Source organism: Channa argus, chromosome 15 (genome assembly GCF_033026475.1).
Source record: "Channa argus isolate prfri chromosome 15, Channa argus male v1.0, whole genome shotgun sequence".
Classification (NCBI taxonomy): Eukaryota; Metazoa; Chordata; class Actinopteri; order Anabantiformes; family Channidae; genus Channa; species Channa argus.
Window position 1 is genome coordinate 1,982,003 of NC_090211.1, and position 19,358 is coordinate 2,001,360.

Sequence of the window (19,358 nt, forward strand, 5' to 3'; positions counted from 1 at the left end):
CACTGAGAGGTTTAGATGTTCAGTTTTCTGACGTTTGTGATAAATGATACAGAGCAGCTTTTCAGTCTGAACCATGATGAGCAGACAACAGAGAAACCTTCATTTTGTGATCATTGGTATGACATTTTTATTGAATGTAGTCTTTTTTCTAGTTCTTTTGTAAAGTTGTATGGATTCCCAGAGCATTTGTATTAAGGAGGTTTTGGTTGTGAAAGTGTCACTTTAGATAGAAAAATTTGCAATCTAAGTAGTAATCTTAGAATCTTCCCTTTTTAAGATTTCTGTATATAATTCTGCATTTTTTTCCCATAGTCTCTTTTCTCTTGGCCTTGTCTTCACCTGATGCAGGTCAGTTTATTCTAGTATTACATGTATGTGTCACACATAACTTTTTAGGTTTGAGCTTAATATTAAATATGGCTTGCTACATCTTGTGCTTCATAGTTGTTCAGATCAGATTATCTGCGTCTGGATCTACTTCGTGCTCTGGAAGAGTTGAGATCTATTACAACAACACCTGGGGAACAGTCTGTGATGATTACTGGGACTTAAATGATGCTAAGGTGGTTTGTAGACAGTTGGGCTGTGGTGCAGCAATAAGTGCACCTCAGTCAGCTCACTTTGGTCAAGGAACTGGACAAATCTGGCTTGATGATGTGGCCTGTTCAGGAAGTGAAAGGTCTCTGACTGAGTGTGGGCACAATGGATTTGGGAAACATTACTGTAGTCACTATGAGGATGCTGGTGTGATCTGTTCAGGTAAGAAAATCTTTGGATCATGTGCACTTTTTCAAAAACATCAGTATTTTGTTATGGCAGCCATCCTATGTTCTCTGCCTCCAGATGCTGTCAGATTAGCTGGGTCTGGATCTACTCTGTGCACTGGAAGAGTTGAGATTCATTACAATGGTGCCTGGGGAACAGTCTGTGATGACAGATGGGACTTAAATGATGCTGAGGTGGTTTGTAGACAGTTGGATTGTGGTACAGCACTAAGTGCACCTAAGTCAGCTCACTTTGGTGAAGGAACTGGACAAATCTGGCTTGATTACGTGGCCTGTTCAGGAAGTGAAAGGTCTCTGACTGAGTGTCGGCACAGTGGATTTGGGAAACACGATTGTAAACACAAAGAGGATGCTGGTGTGATCTGTTCAGGTAAGAAGAATCTTCAATTTTTTGCTGAATCTGAAATACAGTATGTTTTAATATCATGTTGCAACAGGTTGGCAACTAGCACACAGCACAATTCACATAGAAAACCTGTAATGTCTTTACCAGAAAAGCTATACTAAAAATACATTCAAGAAGTAACACTGTTTAACAAGTTTTTGGTAAATCTGATTAGTTCCCTAAAACTAAACCAATAAGTGGAAGTGTGCATTCATGTTTTTTCCTAAAGACATGTTTTTCATCTAATCTTTTTCAAAAAGAAGCATTTTAAAAAAATATTGCACTAAAACAAATATTTGGATTGCACTACAAACATATTTATTATGGTAAACCTATTGACACTCAAAGAACTTTACACTGCTTCTCATTCACCCATTCACACTCACAGTCACACACACTCATACACTGATGGGGGAGCTGCTATGCAGCTGGCCAACACTCACCGGGAGCAACTAAGTTGGGGTTCAGTGTCTTGCTCAAGGACACTTTGACATGTGGCCAGAGGAGCCGGGGATTGAACCAACAACTTTGAGATTGGTGGACAGCTGATCTACCTTCCTGGGCCACAGTCGCCCCAAACATTATCCATTCATTCATAACTCAGTTCAGTGATTCTGCACTGAATGTTGTTTCTCAATCTGATTATGTTGTTTTCTTCAGGCAGTCTCCAAAACCCCATAATCTCCATGAGTCCTGCTAGTGAGGTCGCCTGGGGTCAGGACATTAGCATCACTTGTTCAATCTCAACTCAGGTTTTAGATGGAACATTCATTCTGCAAAAGAGCTCAAGCTCATTCACAGAGACTCAGACATCAAGTACCAACTCTGCTACCTTCAACATTCGTAAAGTGGACTTTGACAAAGAGGGATTGTACCAGTGCCAGTATCAGAAAAGGGGCTCAAGTCATGACTTCACCTCCCCTCAAAGTGAATCTGTCAGACTCTCCATCACTGGTAAGAAAAGTAAACATATCACCAAACAAAACTGTGAACATTGTCTATTATCACCATTAATTCTGTCTGGAATATTGGTACCATATGTCAGTTGACACTATAATTTTTTGTGAGTGAAAAAGTTAAAAAGTGCTACTGCTTTTAAGTTGCCAAAAAGGTTTTTTTTTTTCAGTTTAAAGCTAAGTCGCTAAGTTTATGTACATGATACTGAAAGGTTAGAAATCAAACTGCAACACTGGCAGGTTATCAAAATTCATTTTCAAATATTAAATTGAGATCTATATTTAAAAAAGAAATTTGATTTTCAAATTCATGTGTCACGTTAACATGAATCTGGATCTTTTCTGACTTCATATGGTTTCATTGCTGCTCATTTTTCTAACCTAGTGAGTCTGCAGCAGCCCATCATCTCCCTGACATCTTCTAACAGAGGTGTGGTCCTCGGTCCTGAGGGTGCAGAGGTCACCAGAGGTTACAACTTTGTCATCACCTGCTCCATTTACTCCACTTATCCTGAAGGTCGTTTCTTTCTTATCTTCTCTGGCTCCAACATCACTGACACCAAGTCAGCAGTCAACTACGCTGCCTCCTTTAACTTCCCTGCAGCTGAGTATGAACATCAGGGCAGCTACAGCTGTGTGTATGAAGTCACACTCTCTACACGGAGATTCACTTCCACTGGGACTGCACCCATTCATATCATCATTAAATGTAAGTAGACTGTAGAATTTACCTTAAGCATTTTAATGACTGACAGCTAAAGGCTCATATTCAGTGATGGTTGTCCTCTTAACTCTAATGTGACGGCACACAAATCATATTATGGTTTTTGGATAGCATCTCTCTGTTTATCCTGCTAACAGTACAGAACAGTAATATAAAACACAGAACAATCAATATATTTCAAAGATGTCAGACGTAAAATATAAACATATTGTACTGTAAAATGTAGTTTACCATGATTTTCAATTACTAGAATTGGTCAAAACTGAAACCACATTGCCAAAACTCTTCACACAGTCAGCAAAACAGAAGTCCATGTGAAGCAAACTGTGAATCACTTTTCACAGCTTTCACACAAATGAACTCAGTGACCACAGTCATCAAAATTCATAAACTTCTTTCTCAATTACAGCCCATCCAGGGGTTGCTTTCCATGTTTTTCAAATGCTAACATACTTTGTTCAAAACTGTTTAAAATGCAATCAAACAGAATGATTTCAATTCAATTCAACTTTATTTATACAGCGGCAATTCACAACAAAGTCATCTCAAGGGATTTTACAGAATAAAGTCTATAGACTATAAAGATGTATAGAGAGAACCCAGCAATTCCCCCTTGAGCAAGCCCTAGGCAACAGTGGAGAGGAAAAACTCCCTTTAATGGAAGAAACCTCCAGCAGAACCAGGCTCAGGGTGGGTGGCCATCTGCCTTGAACGGTTGGGATGAGTGGAAAGTGAAGAGATAAACGAAAAAGAGCAACAAAAGCAACAACAAAACAACAAAACATCAAAGCCAGGGAAACCTGCAGAAAGGGACAGAGAGAGGGAGACAGAGAAGGAGAAAGACAACTACAGAAGAAAACACACAGTTAATCTCATACAGTAGCTACAATTTGAAGTGAGAGGAGAGGAGAGAGTGACAGGAGGATGGGGGTCCCCTAGTAGTCTAAGCTAAGCTTTATGAAAGAGGAAGGTTTTGAGCCTAAACTTAAAAGTAGAGAGGGTGTCTGCTTCCCAAATCTGAACTGGGAGCTGGTTCCACAGGAGAGGAGCTTGATAGCTAAAGGCTCTACCTCCCATTCTACCTTTGGACATTCTGGGAACCACAAGTAGGCCTGCATTCTGAGAGCGAAGTGGTCTACTGGGATGATATGGTGCTATGAGGTCTTCTATATATGATGGAGCCTGACCATTCAGAGCTTTATATGTAAGAAGCAGGGTTTTAAATTCTATTCTAGATTTAATGGGAAGCCAATGGAGAAAAGCTAGTGAAGGTGAAATATGATCTCTCTTGCTAGTTCCAGTCAGCACTCTTGCTGCAGCATTTTGGATTAATTGCAGGCTCTTTAGTTACTGGGGCACCCTGAAAGTAGGGAATTACAGTAGTCCAACCTAGAAGTAACAAATGCATGGACCAGTTTTTCAGCATCACTTTGAGACAGGATGCTCCTAATTTTGGCAATGTTCAGTAGGTGGAAGAAGGCTGTTCTAGAGATTTGTTTTATATGTGAGGTAAAGGACAGTTCCTGATCAAAAATAACTCCAAGGTTCCTTGCAGTAGTACTGGAGGCCAGACTTATGCCAAATAGAGTAATGATAAGGTTGGACATCATACAGTATTTCTTAGATATTTGGGCCCAAATACTATGACTTCAGTTTTGTCGAGTTTAGAAGTAAAACTTTGTGGGACATCCAGATCTTTATGTCTTGTAGGGTTGAAGCTTTATTAACTGATTATTTTCATATGGTTCCATAGATAAATATAGCTGGATATCATCAGCATAGCAGTTGAAATATATGGAGTGTTTTCTAATAATGTTGCCTAAAGGAGACATGTATAAAGTAAAAAGTATTGGTCCTAACACAGAGCCTTGTGGAACTCCATAGCTAACCTTTGTGTGCATGGAGGATTCATCATTAACATGAACAATGATGGAAAAAAAACTTGCATGAAGAGAGAAGAATGGCAAGGAGAGGGGGAAGGAGAGAAAGACATTGCCAGAGATGACATAAGATGTGATGTTGATGAAAACATGTGGCCAAATGCAGAGGAGAGTGTGTGAATGTTATACATCAAGTATTGTAACCACCCATGACAAATATTATGACAGGCGGGATGGAAGATGTCAGGAAATTATTGTTGTTAATGTAACAAGGTAAAAGAAATTGGTAACGGATACATCGAATGACTATACCTAAAACACTTTTGTGTCTTTTTCTTCTTCTTCTTTTTCTTCTCCTTTTGTCAAAAGAATAAGACTTCTGAATTTCCGCCAGTGCATGTTGTGTAGTGGACTGTTCAGGAATTACAATGTAAATGTTTGCAGATGATGATGTTTTATTATACATGTATTGTGAGAATCATATTATGCAGACTAAACATATTTTTTCTCCTAGTGCCTTTGTTGCCACCGGTGTCCTCAGTAACTGCAGGGAGCCTGCTTCTGCTCCTGCTGCCAGTGTTGGTGGCCTTTTTCATCTACAGGAGGAGGAGGAGACAAGTCAACCAGCCTGCAACCCTCATCTTCAGCCAATGTTTGTTCTCACCAGGACATAAAGTTTCCTCATTTTAAATACACACTTTCATCAAAATCTGTTTACGCCCATTAATATTTTGCTCTCATGCCTGTGTTTCAGTGCCTGTCAGACCTGACAACTATTATGAAGATGAAGGGGATGACAACTGTGTGAATGTTGATCAATTGGAGAGGAAGAAAATTAAAGCGGAGATGTAAATGTAAATGAGGAATTTTGTGTGTGGACATTTCGCATAACGTTAGTAGGCAACTATGTTTCCACTAGTTAAAGTTTGCATCCCCTTATTTAGAAATGGCTAAAACACAAAAACAAAAGTTTTTTTATTTATGTATTTATTACAAAAATATTGAATTCACATTTAGCTAGTTATTTACATATTTGATAAAGGGGGATATAAATATTTGCACCAAAGTAATTTTTATTATTTTCCAATCCCAATTCCAATTCAAAATCTTTTGTTGACATTATCTACTGTAGATGGTGAGATCTCTGAATCCTAAAGATCTTTGCAATTTTACGTCGTGCAACATTCCACAATGTTTAGACACAGCTTGACACAGATTGGTGAACCTCTGTCCATCTTTACATTCAAAAGCTCTGCCTCTTTAAAATGATGTAGGTTGATGTTTCAATTAACCTAATTAGTTGACAAATGCTCCTCTATTGTTTTTTTTTTTTTTTTTGTGGCAATTACTTTTCCAGCCTTTCGTTGCCCCTCTTCCAACTTTTTTGAGATTTGTTGCTCCCATCAAATTCAAAATGAGCTAACATTTTCCATGAAATTTGCAAATCTCATCAACCCACATTTTAATCACAATTTAACATGAAAAACATATTAGATGTTGGAAATGAGATATTTTACATCACCGCATTCTGTTTTTATTTATGATTTCACATCTTTCCAGCTTTTTTGAATTAGGGTTGTACTATAACTTTTTTATACACTAGTAAAAAAATTATTTTATCATCAGAAGTAACAATTGGTCAAAGATTTTCCAAAAAGTGTTTGAAATTACCTCAGTGAAAGGTTTCCATCCCCCTTGATAAATTCAAAATTAACTTTCATTTCTGGTAAAGGAACATTTGTACCATCTGAATATGCATTAGATATCATATCGATGAAAAAAAAAGTTTCATTCTTTTTGCCATTTCAAAATAAGTGGATACAAAATTTTGCACACTCCTGTAAATGGCTTTTGCAGGGTGTGAACTTCTATGTCCCTGTAGGCTAAGAAAGTGAAACAGCATTAGTTTCAGTCTCCTTTCACTGACCTAGTTGCCAATAGAAGTTTTTCGTCTTTTGTCTTTATTTTAATTTTATTTTTTTATTTTTATGTGCTGTCTTTATGTAAGCTTTATGTAAGCTTCTCCTCAATTGTGGCTACAACTTCACCACCCTAACTTGCTCAAGTGTGGATCAAAGCTTACAATCTACCTGTTAATCCTCACTTTCTAAATATAAGTTTACTCAGCCCACCAGGGATTATCAAAATTGTTTTTAGAGAAAAATCCTAAATTCTAGCATTTTGTATAGATAGTTTTTTTGCTGTCGCTCCTGTTGGTACCACAGACACTCCAACATGACATGCATTAGACATTGTGTCTCATCATAGCTGATATCTCTCACATAAGTGTACTGTTTACTGTTTGTAAGAATGTCCTAATCTTATTCTGTTGGACATGACCTCTTCCCTTCTTAACCTGTCCATGTTACTGTATGTTGTTTATTGATAAAATTAAAAGAACATTTCCATTTTCCACTGATCTTGCCACTATTCTACTACTTTTATCTAAAGTATTCTTTTGATTTCTGATTTTCTCAATGGGAGAAAAACGTTAATGTATTAAATGTATTGTATGTATTGCTTGCTTGTACACTACTAACTAAACTGAAGTGCCTTCCCTTGATTAGTAATTCTGAATTACCTGCACCTGCAAAATGTCAAACAGAATTTATTGATATATTAAACCACATTAGTTGCGTGATGCTTTGGGTCCTACTTTCCCTTTTTCGTCCCTTTTAACTTCCAGCAAAAACACATTGTATGTTAGCTTGAATGTTAATGTCTTCCAGTGGTGACATACTGTATAAATGTCAGCTACAGCAGCATACTGTATCTAAGAGCTGGTTCAGAGTCACTGAGCATCTCTAACTATACTCTGTAACAAACTTCTGTAAGAAAACTGACAAATTACAACAATAACATATTTTCCCCTTAAAATGCCACTGTAGTGTAGAAAACAATGCATTCTGCTAAATATTTATGGGCACCTTGTCATTTCTGTAAAATAATATACTTTAAATAGTTTTGTATTCTGGAAGTGATATAAGAATCAACAGCAGAGGCTGCAAAAATATGAACTGCTACTGTATTTCAAATGACACAGAGCCAACACTGGACTTAAACTCTCAATTATTCAACTGAATCCTGCCTTTTAGGAGCAAATCTTATTAACAAATTTCTAGGTCTGTTTTAAGTAGCTCCCCCCTCCCAGGGATCTGGCAATTTCCGAACCTCGAAAAATCCATCTCCATCTTTACCATCACCCCGCTGAAGTGGTGCAGGCGGCGTAGGCACAAAACATTTCTAACATTTGGACTCATAATTAAATTATATAATATAATAACATTATAATCAATTATGCAACCACAAGGAGGCACATACCACTGTGTTCTTGTGCCAGTCCCAAGTCTGGAGGACTTCAGGAATGTTCTGGAGGTAAAAAGAGTATCAGACAGGTTGATGAGTCTAAAGCTGGAAATTCAAGGTGGGATCTTAAATGTTGTTAGTGGTTATGTCCCACAGGTAGGATGTGAGTTAGAACAGAAGGAGGAATTCTGAAGTGAAATTGATGAAGTGATGCAGAGCATCGCCAGAGGTGAGAGAGTAGTGATTGTTGCAGATTTCGATGGACATGTTAGGAACAGATGATGAGAGTGTGATGGGCAGGTTTGGACAGATGGTGGTAGGATGGAAATGGCTGCAGTGAACACTTTCTTACAGAAGAGGCAGGAACATAGAGTGACATATAAGAGTGGAGGGAGAAGCACTCAGGTGGACTACAACTTGTGTAGACGTTGTAATCTGAAAGAGATCAGTGACTGCAAAGTATTGGTAGGGTAGAGTGTAGCCAGACAACACAGGATGGTGGTGTGTAAAATGACTCTGGTGGTGAGGAAGATGAAGAGGACAAAGGCAGAGCAGAGGACGAAGTCATGGAACTTAAAAAATAAATAATAATGTGTAGTTTTCAGGGAGGAGGTGAGACAGGCTGTGGGTGGTCAGGAGATGCTTCCAGATGACTGGACCACTACAGCAAAGGAGGGAGAGGTGGATTTGTACAGGTTGCCCAGACAAAGAGATAGAGATGGGAAGGATGTGCAGCAGGTTAGTGTGATTAAAGATAAGGATGGAAATGTATTGATAGGTGCCAGGAGTGTGATGGGAAGATGGAAGGAGAACTTTGAAGAGTTGATGAATGAGGAAAATGAAAGAGAACGAAGAGTAGAAGAGGTGACTGGTGTGGAGCAGGAAGTAGCAAAGATTAGTAAGAGTGAAGTGAGGAGGACATTGAAGAGGATGAAGAGCAGAAAGCAGGGAGCAGGTGGAGGAAAATCTAGAGAGGTGGAGGTCTGCTTTGGAAAACAGAGGAATGAAGCTTAGCTGCAGTAAGACAGAATACATGTGTGTCAATGAGAGGGACCCAGGTGGAACGGTGAGGTTACAGGGAGCAGAGGTGAAGAGGTCAAAAGTTCAGAGCAACGGAGAGTGTGGAAAAGACGCGAAGAGGCGAGTGCAGGCAGGTTGGAACGGGTGGAGAAAAGTATCAGGTGTGTTGTGTAATAAAAGAGTATCAGCGAGAATGAAAGGAAAGGTGTTCAAGACGGTGGTGAGACCATAGATGTTGTTCGGCTTAGAGACAGTGGCACTGAAGAAAAGACAGGAGGCAGAGCTGGAGGTAGCAGAGCTTAAGATGTTAAGGTTCTCTTTGGGAGGGACGAGGATGGACAGGATCAGGAATGAGGACATCAGAGGGACAGCTCAAGTTAGATGTGTTGGAGCTACCCTGTACCTCAATCAATTGACAAATTTCATTGTGAGGATGGGTGATCGGCTAATTCCATGCGACCTACCCACACTACCTGTGCGATTGACCGGTAGATTGCAATCGACTTTTTGGGCACCCCTGGTCTAGAGGAAGACCAAAGAGGAGATTTATAAATGTAGTGAGAGAGGACACGAAGTTAGTTGGTGTGAGAGAAGAGGATGCAGAGGACAGGGTTAGATGGAGACACATGATTCGCTGTGGCGACTCCAAGCCCAAAGGAAAAGAAGACAATAAGTTGAAAAGAGACAGAGATGTACTACACCAGAATATAGCTATGTAGCTAATTTCCATCTGTAGTCACTTGACAGATCAGCACTACATATTAAGAAAACAGTGTTGTGCAACACCCAGATATTTGAACAGAGTTACATTTTGTATCTTTTCTCCATTAATACTTATAACAGGAATTTTTGTTAATTGATAAAATACATCATAGCTGTTTTTCCAACATTTAGGGTCAAACAAGATTCATTTAACCATGTTACAGTTTTCTCCAGGAAATCTGTTAGCTTGACAGTTACTTGATCTGGATTCTTCCCATGTGTGTATATGACTGTGTCATCTGCATACATTTCGATATTAATAATATGCAAAAAGATGGAAGGTCATTAATGCGCAGGTGCTTTCAGTACTTAGAAATTGAGAATTAATGAATTCATATTTTTTTGAGTTCATACAACTGTTAGAATTTTATTTAAAGCTGGGTCTGTATGTGAGATGCTAAAATAAACTTTGATTGAAAGTTTAATGGACTTGTGAAAGCTTTTATTTTGATGGATGGGTCATTTGACTAGAGTTGGTGAGGGGCATCACTGTAGCCAACATGGGTACAGAGGAAAGACACACAACCCCCGTAAAGTAAAGTAAGTAACTTTTTTCTGCACTTGGTTCAAGAGGCGCACACGATAACTGTGCTCTATTTATGTTGATGTGTTTTTGTAAGGACACTAGCCTGAAAGAGTTTGATCTAATTGTATTTGTTTGTATTAATTTCAAACGTTTTATGTCCTTTTATTTCTTTCACAGTGTCTAATGAGGAAAGACAGAGAGAAAATAAACACTCAAATGACATCTGGATGATGTGTGGGCAGTATTTCTTTGCACCAGTGTGGTTACAGACATGTAGTGGGGAATTCAAAACATCTCCTGTAGCTGTTATGCAGGTTAAAATAATTATCACTACATATAAGGAAACTGAAACTAACACTGCTGCACTGGGTTAATATACATGGACATAGTAGTTCACACCCTGCAAAAGCCATTTACAGGAGTTTGCAAAAGTTCACATGCACTTATTTTAAAATGGCACAAAGAAGGAAACAAACATCAACTATCAACTTTCAACTATCAATTCACATTCAGATGACACAAATATTCCTTTAACAGAAATTTAAATATTTTTTTTATTAATTTATCAAGGGCATGCAAACATTTTACTGATGTAGTTGTAACTGATGTAACATTTTTGGACAATCTTTGACCATTTGTTTCGTATGATGATAAAAACATTTTTACTAGCTGAATTTTAAGTAGTAAAGTAATTTATTAAAAACGTTAGTAAAAAAATAAAAATTACTTAGGTTCAAATGTTTGTATCTCCTTTCATCAAATTAAAGATTTGATTAAATAACAAATGTACTAGTTAAATGTGCATTTACTTTTACTAACACTTTTTTGTATTTTTGCCTTTTTCAAAATAAGGGGATGCAAACTTTTCATCTCACTGTAACTAATGGAAACATAGTTACCTACCAATGTTATGAAAAAAATCTTCACATTTTTTCTATAAATGTCCAGGCTTGTTCAGAAAGTTACTCATATACATTTACATAGTCATCTTCATCATCATCTCCTTCATTATCTTCCTCATCGTGGTCACTGCAGTCCTCCACACTAAGGCTGATCTCTTTAGGCTTTACATTATTTTCAGCAGGACATTCTTCCTCATAATCATGATCACTGTTACTCTCTGACTCCTCATCGTCATCACTCTCTTCTTTTTCCACTGTCGCCACCTCCTCTTCAATTTCCTTCCTCTCCAACTGATCAGCATTCACATAGTCAGCGTCCTCTTCACAGTCATAATCGTTATCGGCTTTGGCAGGCACTGAAAGATAAGCATTAGAGCAAAATATTAATGGGTGTGAATAGATTTTGATGAACGTGTGTATTTAAAATGAGGAAACTTTATGTCCTGAACAAACATTGGCTGAAGATGAGGGTTGCAGGCTGGTCGACTTGTCTCCTCCTCCTCCTCCTGTAGGTGAAAAAGGCCACCAACACTGGCAGCAGGAGCAGCAGCAGGCTCCCAGCAGTTACTGAGGACACCAGTGGCAACAAAGGCACTAGGAGGAAAAAGAATAAATCTAGTCTGTAAAATATGATTGTCACAATTGTTATGAGCTGAGTCATTATGCGTGTTATTATTGTTATGTTGTCTTTTTCTCCTCCTCTTCGTGTGTTTTGTGTGGGTGTGTCTGAGGGGGGTTGAGCCCAGTTGGTCGTCACTGATTGAACCATTCAAACTGATTGTCTCCACCTAATTGGACTGAATGGAGCGTCTTCCTCCATATACACCAGGATGTCAGGAGCACCAGCCCGTCCACCTCTGCCACTTCCAACCAACCCAGTCTGTTTGGACTCGACTAGAGAGCTCCGTGAATTTTGTTTTTTTTTTGACATTTTTGGAAATATTTATAAATATAACTCACTGTACATATTGAGCACCGGGTAGCCACAATATGAGTGAGAAGCCCTCTTATTTTACTACTTTGTCTCCTGTTTTGGGTGAGGAGTTCAGGTTAGACATCCTGTCGTTTGGTTTTGTATTTTTTTAGTTTGCTTAGGTAAGACAGGGTTGGTGCTAGAGTTTTGTTTGTTGTCAAAGCAAATGAAATTGCTACCGTTTAGAACACTTGGTCTGGTTTTTGCTTGGGAATGAAAACAGTGGTGGACACATCTTGTTATGTCTAGGTTCCCCTAGACCAGGGGGATGACACATTAAAAAACCTCATCAAATGAATGGCTTCTGAATGTTTTTTTTTTATTTTTTTTTTTGGGGGGGGGGAGTTGGGTTATGGATCAAAGGGGACAGTTGCATTGATATTGAGAAGTTTCCGGGAAAACAACTGGAATTTTATTTATATTTAATTCTACAATTACCAATATAAACCTCACACTTGCTGTGTTCTGTGCAAGATCATCTGCTCAGCTTCCTGCTACCACACTCCAGCCCTCTGAACCCTGACCTGACCTGAACCTGAAAGTTGCTGAACCTGGCCTGTCTTTTACCCTGATGATGATGATGATGACAATAATGATGATGATGATGATGATAATGATGATAGGTACCCCATTCTTTTGAATGGCCTGTGGGTAGGAGCGGAGTGATCCATGTCCAACTTTAGAGCTGCTCTTTTTGATGTTGTGGCCGAATTTCACTCCCTGTCCTGCATTCACCCCCCTTTATGTGAAGAATGAAATCCAACTGTGTAAAAAATTCTCAGCTTAGTTCCTGTAAAGGCAGTGTGATTGGTCTGTTGCTGTCCCTAAAAGCACAATTCAGTCATTCAACCACTGCTGTTCTCTCTTAGCCAGGGAGGACAAAGTGAAACAGTAAGTTAATGGACAGGAAGCTGCTTTATTGAGAACAAAGCAGTAAATCAGTAAAATCAAACTTTACTTTCTGATTGTTTCACACGGGTAAAGTGTTAAAACACAAACTCGGTCACACAGAGGTTTGTGTTGGAATGTAACTAAAGTGCACATGGTCACTGTTCACTCCGAAACCTCAATGAGTTTACTATGTGTATCTATACATTTAGATGTGAGCTGGGACAGTGCTTTGATTTGGGTGCAGCCTGACCCTTCACTTTCATAGATGCTGTTGCTTTGTTCACAAAATTACTCCCTTGATATGATACAAATGTCTCCTCAGCTACGAACAAGAGCTGCTGTAACAAAAACGTGAGAGGGAGGAAGTTTCTACTCTCAGCTGATTCCCGTTAACACGGTGCTGATTGTCTCTTACAAGCAGAAACTCAGATAATCAGCTTCTTGTCCAAATTCTAAATGGATTTTCACATTTGATTGTTCTGTAAAAGTAGAACATTTATAGGAAAGTCGACATTCACACCTCTCAGGTGTGAGACTACCTCCATCTCCCCTGACCAGCACCTTTAAATAAATATTGAAAAGACTTTGATCGCTATTTTTTGTTCTTTCGTGGAACAACATTGGAATCAAACTCACAAATTAAACTCATTAAAGCGCCGCACTACCAACTGTCCCCTCCGGTAGATTGATGGACAAGTTTTCATATGTCTGTGGGTAACTGTATCGGTTCATTTGTTAAAGACATGTTGCAGTGTGTTAGTTATAATCCAAACATCAAATGTTCCCTTCCAAATTATTTTGCATTTTAGTGGCTTATGAACCTTTTAGGAGACACGGTGACTGAACATGTAGGAAATATTAATGTAATCTCATCCCGACCAATTTTAAAGAGACAGAGACACAATCTATAGGAAACCTTATGTCCATCACATCATCTTACGAAGTCAACATAAACACAGGGTTACGACAGCAGCTGTGTGATAGATCAGATTTAAAAACAGTTTTCACCAAGAATCTGTTAATGCATCCACAGATAGTAGGATTCAGTACTGTGGATTGATGACGAGGACGACACTTTACGACGTCTGATGGCTGAAAAGATGAACTGCAGGTTGGATGTAATGAGTCTTTTTTCTGAAATAAACACACTGCATTCCTGATGAAATGCCACCAGTAGGGTACCGCAGACACACCACACACAAAAACTATGACACTTTCAATGGCTACATCTGTAAATATTTAAAACCAAGATAAGATATAGTGTTTTTCCAATTAGTAACCACACAAAAACAGCCACATTCATTAAGTTTAGTTGTCTGTTTTATGTTTTGCTTGTCCAATCTGTCTGTCAATCTAAATCTAATGCATATCAAAGCTTATTTATGTGTTGGCAGGATAAACAGAGAGGTGTAAAATCATACCTCTGTCATTATGTGCCATTAAACATTTTAATGACTGACAGCTAAAGTTAAACTGTATAACCGACTTACATTTAATGATGATATTAATGGGTGCAGTCCCAGTGGAATTGAATCTCCGTGTAGAGAGTGTGACTTCATACACACAGCTGTAGTTGCCCTGATGTTCATACTCAGCTGCAGGGAAGTTAAAGGAGGCAGCGTAGTTGACTGCTGACTTGGAGTCAATGATGTTGGCGCCAGAGAAGATGAGAAAGAAACGACCTTCAGGATAAATGGAGTAAATGAAGCAGGTGATGCCAAAGTTGTAACCCCTGGTGACCTCTGCACCCTCCGGACCCAGGACCACACCTCTATTAGAAGATGTCAGGGAGATGATGGGCTGCTGCAGACTCACTAGATTAGACAAAAGAGCAGCAATGAAAACTTGCAATCACAACAGATCCAGATTCACACCAATTTGACAATTGAATGTTTTTTTAAAAAATACATACAATCTGGAAATTACTGACTCTATGGATATCAAACCATCAGTACTATGGGAAACAGGTAAAGCAGTACTCAGAGGTAAAATAATATCTTATTCATCATATAAGAAAAAACGAGAAAAAGAACTGGAAAACAAACTGGAACAAAAGATTAAAGAATTAACAAACTCACACGCCATTATTCCCAGTGAACAAACACAAAATGATTTAAACTATCACAAAATGCAATATGACACTATCCTATATAGAAAAACACAATTCCTTATTGAATAACTTAAATCTGAGCAGTTCCAATATGGCAACAAGTCAGCTAATTATTTAGCAAATCAACTCCAACATAAAAAAGAAAAAGCAATCATCCCATCCATACTGAACTCTACAGGATATCGATAACATTTTTCAAAACCTCTACAGTAACCTATACTCCTCTGATCCTAGTGTTAATCAGTCAGATATAGACACCTTCCTAAACAAGCTCCAACTGCCAACGCCGTCCCAAGATCATGTGAACAGCTTAGATGCACCACTTACCACTGATGAACTACATAAAGCACTAATTAAAATGCCAAACAATAAATCACCTGGTTCTGATGGATTTCCAGTTCTACGAACACTTTTGGCAAATCCTGTCACCTTTATTTTACAGAGTAACCAAGGAAATAAAATCTACTTCAACAATACAAACACAAATGAATACAGCCATCATGACCCTTCCACTAAAACCCAACATAGACCCCTCTCTCACTTATCAACACAGATCTAAAGATCATCAACAAAGCACTAGCTACTAGAAAAGAGACAGTCACCCCCATGATAGTCCACCCAGACCAAACAGGATTCATCCAAAACAGGAACCCATCAGACAACGTACAGAGACTATTTAACTTAATCTCCCTGTCACCACAAAAACAAACTAAAACCATAATTGTATCATTAGACGCAGAAAATGCATTTGATAAAGTTAACTGGACATTTCTTTTCAGCATCCTTCACAAGTTTGGTTTCAGAGTCTTTCATCCACTAGATAAAAACACTATACGCTGCACCCAGGGCCACTGTTATCACAAATGGGGTCAGAGAGTTTTACACTTCACCAGGGAACCAGACAGAGGTGGTAGTAGTAGCTTTCTTCCCCCCCACGTTTTTTCTTTTTCTTTTTTGTGTGTATCATTATATCATCATTATATTATTTAACTATGACATGTTTTGTATCCTTTCTATTATTGCTAATGTTATTTTCAAGCCTAATGGTAAATATTAGTTTCTATATCATCATTATTATTAGGGGGTGGCTGTAACTCAGTTGGTAAAGTCGTCCACAGAACAAAGGGTCAGTGGTTCGATCCTCGGCCCCAGGTATATGTCGAAGTGTCTCTGGGCAAGACACTGAACCCCTAATAGCCCATTCCCCTCCCCAGCTGTGCAGTGTGGGTCCAAGCCCAGTAGAAATTGGGGAGGGTTGCATCAGGAAGGGCATCCAGCGTAAAAGCTGTGCCAAATCAACATGCGGACAATGATCCGCTGTGGCGATGCTGAAATCACGGGATAAGCCGAAAGGACAAAAAATTAAAAATAAATCATCATTATTATTATTATTACGAACATTATTATTTTAACTCTTTGCTATATGTGTGTGTGTGTGTGTGTGTGTGTGTGTGTGTGTGTGTGTGTGTGTGTGTGTGTGTGTGTGTGTGTGTGTGTTTGTTTGTTTGTGTTTATATTATTTATTTATTTATTATGTTTTGTTTTCATTTTCTTTGTTCTGTTTAAGCTAATCTATATTAATGTAGTTGTATTAATCAGTTTTCTCTTATAAGTGTTATACAATATATATATATATGCTTACAACATAAGCATTTAGCGTTTATATCCTTAATTTGTTTTTTGTTGTCCTTTTTTTTGTTTTTGGGGAATAAAAAAGATTTAAAAAATACATACAATCAATGTTATTATTATTACTATTATTATTATTATTATTATTATTATTATTATTATTATTATTATTATTATTATTATTATTATTATTATTAAAAAATGAATTTTGATAACCTGTGTTGCACTTTGATTTCTAACCTAACATTATAGCGTACAAAAACGTAACCACTTTTGTTTGGTGACATGTTTACTTTTCTTACCAGTGATGGAGAGTCTGACAGAGTCACTTAAAGGGGAGCTGAAAGTTTGATTTGAGCCCATTTTCTGATACTGACACTGGTACAATCCCTCCTTGTCAAAGTCCATTTTACGAATGTTGAAGGTAGCAGAGTTGGTATTTGATGTCTGAGTCTCTCTGAATGAGCTTGAGGTCTTCTGCAGAATGAATGTTCCATTTAAAATCTGAGTTGAGATTGAACAAGTGATGCTAACGTCCTGACCCCAGGTGACCTCACCAGCAGGACTTATGGAGATTCTGGGCTTTTGGACACTGCCTGAAGAAAATAAAATAATCAGGTTGAGTCACAACATTTAGAGCTTTATCTCGGAAGAGAGTTGCATTTACTTTTGTTTTTTAGAGCTTAATGAGCATAAGAACATAACCACCTGAGTAACTATCATTGACAGAATGTAGGATGTGTCAAATACCTAAATATTTCCAGGTTTTGTTTATTCACCCCTGTTTATAATTCTAGGTGCTGATTGCATTAAAATTTTTAGAGTAAAATATTAAATATGACCCTGAGATAGATTGGGAATTGGTCCAGGATGTAGCCAGCCTCTCACCCAATGACAGCAGGGATAGACTGCAGCAGCCCTGCAACTCTTCACAGGATAAACATTTCAGATAATGAATGAATGAATGGATAATAAATATGTTTGTATTGTATATGACAATGATTCTGCCTTTGTGGCTGATATTTCAGAGCTTCCAAATATTGGTTTTATTTGAATATTCCTTTTAATAATGCTTCTTGTACATTTTGAAAAACAAGCATTAGAGTGAAGTCTTAGTCAAGAAATAAAACATGAACACACACGTCCTCTTATTGGTTCAGTTTTAGGGAACTGCTCAGTTTTATCAAACATTAGCTAAACAGTGTGACTTCTTCAATTTAATGTAGCTTTTCTGGTAAAGACATTACAGGTTTCACACCTTTGTAAATTGTGCTGCCTCCCTTCTAACAAACATCAGCATTATAGTCAGACTGTTGCAATGTTACATTACAACATTTTTTTCCAGATATAGAAAATTATTGTGGGCTGACTGAGGTGCACTTAGTGCTGTACCACAGCCCAACTGTCTACAAACCACCTTAGCATCATTTAAGTCCCAGCCATCATCACAGACTGTTCCCCAGGAGTTGCTGTGCTAGATCTCAACTCTTCCAGAGCACATAGTCGATCCAGACCAAGATAATCTGATCTGAACTCCTATGCAGCATAAGATGTAACTAGCAATTTTTTAATATTTAGTTAAAAATTATAAGGACGCCAAGTGTGACACACTAGCATAAACTGACCTGCAGCAGGTGATGACAAGGCCAAGAGAAAAGATACTATGGGAGGAAAAAAGCATTATCACATTCAAAATTCAAAAATGTGCTGAAAGAATATTAGCTCTTTTTTAAGACTTACGTTTTTCAAACTTAAGTCACCTTTTCACAGTCATAAACTTCCTTAATACAAATGCTCTGGGAATGTATAAAACTTTAAAATAAGAACTAGAAAAACTAGATGAACTACATTTGGAAAACATGTCTTACCAATGATCAAAAACTGAAGGTTTCTCTGTTGTCTGCTCATCATGGTTCAGACTCAAAAGCTGCTCTGTATCATTGATCACTGACAAAACAGACGACAAAAACGGAACTAAACTGAGCATCTAAACTCATCAGCGTGCAAAAACACTTCATATGAATGATACTTCCTTAAACAGTTTCTATTTATATTGGGAAGTACTGTAGCATGCTAATTCATATAGATATATATCTGTATACTGTATAGATATAGATATATATCTCACTCACACACAGACACACACACACAGACACACACACACACACACACACACACTATAGAAGTGGCAGAAACCAGGCCCAGCTTATCATCTGCCCACTATGATCCCAACAGTGAAGCGTGGTGGTGGCAGCATCATACTGTGGGACTGCTTTTGAGCAGCAGGAACTGGAAGACTGGTCAGGTTTGAGAAAAAGTTAATTGGAGTAAAGTACAGAAATATCTTCATTGGAAACCGGTTTCACAGCACTTGGGACGATAATCAGCACAGCCAAGACAAGACAGGAGTAGCCTAGGAACAAATTTGTGAATGTCCTGTGGCCGAGCCAGAGCCCAAACTTTACCATATTGAACATCTTTGGAGAGACCTGAAAATGGCTGTTGACCA

At 38.2% G+C, this 19,358-nt stretch overlaps 2 protein-coding genes across 3 annotated transcripts; one reads left to right on the top strand and one right to left on the bottom strand.

Annotated features, from left to right (window-relative positions):
• LOC137099530 (uncharacterized) lies at positions 1 to 7,349 on the top strand. The gene is made up of 8 exons (XM_067476503.1): positions 1 to 116; positions 313 to 348; positions 445 to 759; positions 844 to 1,155; positions 1,831 to 2,124; positions 2,512 to 2,835; positions 5,245 to 5,382; positions 5,485 to 7,349. The coding sequence occupies exons 1-8, from the start codon at positions 74 to 76 to the stop codon at positions 5,580 to 5,582; spliced, it is 1,560 nt and encodes a 519-aa protein (XP_067332604.1). The 5' UTR covers positions 1 to 73; the 3' UTR covers positions 5,583 to 7,349.
• Positions 7,350 to 10,183: 2,834 nt separating this feature from the next.
• LOC137099531 (immunoglobulin alpha Fc receptor-like) lies at positions 10,184 to 18,855 on the bottom strand. Of its 2 annotated transcripts, XM_067476504.1 has the most exons (6): positions 18,718 to 18,855; positions 18,475 to 18,510; positions 17,152 to 17,445; positions 14,601 to 14,924; positions 11,700 to 11,840; positions 10,184 to 11,602 (listed from the first exon to the last, which is right to left on the bottom strand). In XM_067476504.1, exons 1-6 carry the CDS (start codon positions 18,758 to 18,760, stop codon positions 11,307 to 11,309), a joined length of 1,134 nt encoding a protein of 377 aa, XP_067332605.1. In that variant the 5' UTR covers positions 18,761 to 18,855; the 3' UTR covers positions 10,184 to 11,306. The 2 variants fall into 2 exon arrangements, with proteins under 2 accessions (XP_067332605.1, XP_067332606.1); XM_067476505.1 differs by lacking the exon at positions 18,475 to 18,510.
• Positions 18,856 to 19,358: the final 503 nt, after the last annotated feature.

Excerpts from the sequence above, each read along its gene's own strand:
- LOC137099530 (XM_067476503.1), top strand. The coding sequence starts at position 74 with ATGATGAGCAGACAACAGAGAAACCTTCATTTTGTGATCATTG. Across the intron at positions 117-312 it reads CCTTCATTTTGTGATCATTG|TCTCTTTTCTCTTGGCCTTG; the intron begins GTATGACATTTT and ends TTTTTCCCATAG. Across the intron at positions 1,156-1,830 it reads TGCTGGTGTGATCTGTTCAG|GCAGTCTCCAAAACCCCATA; the intron begins GTAAGAAGAATC and ends TGTTTTCTTCAG.
- LOC137099531 (XM_067476504.1), bottom strand. The coding sequence starts at position 18,760 with ATGATGAGCAGACAACAGAGAAACCTTCAGTTTTTGATCATTG. Across the intron at positions 18,511-18,717 it reads CCTTCAGTTTTTGATCATTG|TATCTTTTCTCTTGGCCTTG; the intron begins GTAAGACATGTT and ends TTCCTCCCATAG. Across the intron at positions 11,603-11,699 it reads AACCCTCATCTTCAGCCAAT|TGCCTGCCAAAGCCGATAAC; the intron begins GTTTGTTCAGGA and ends CTTATCTTTCAG.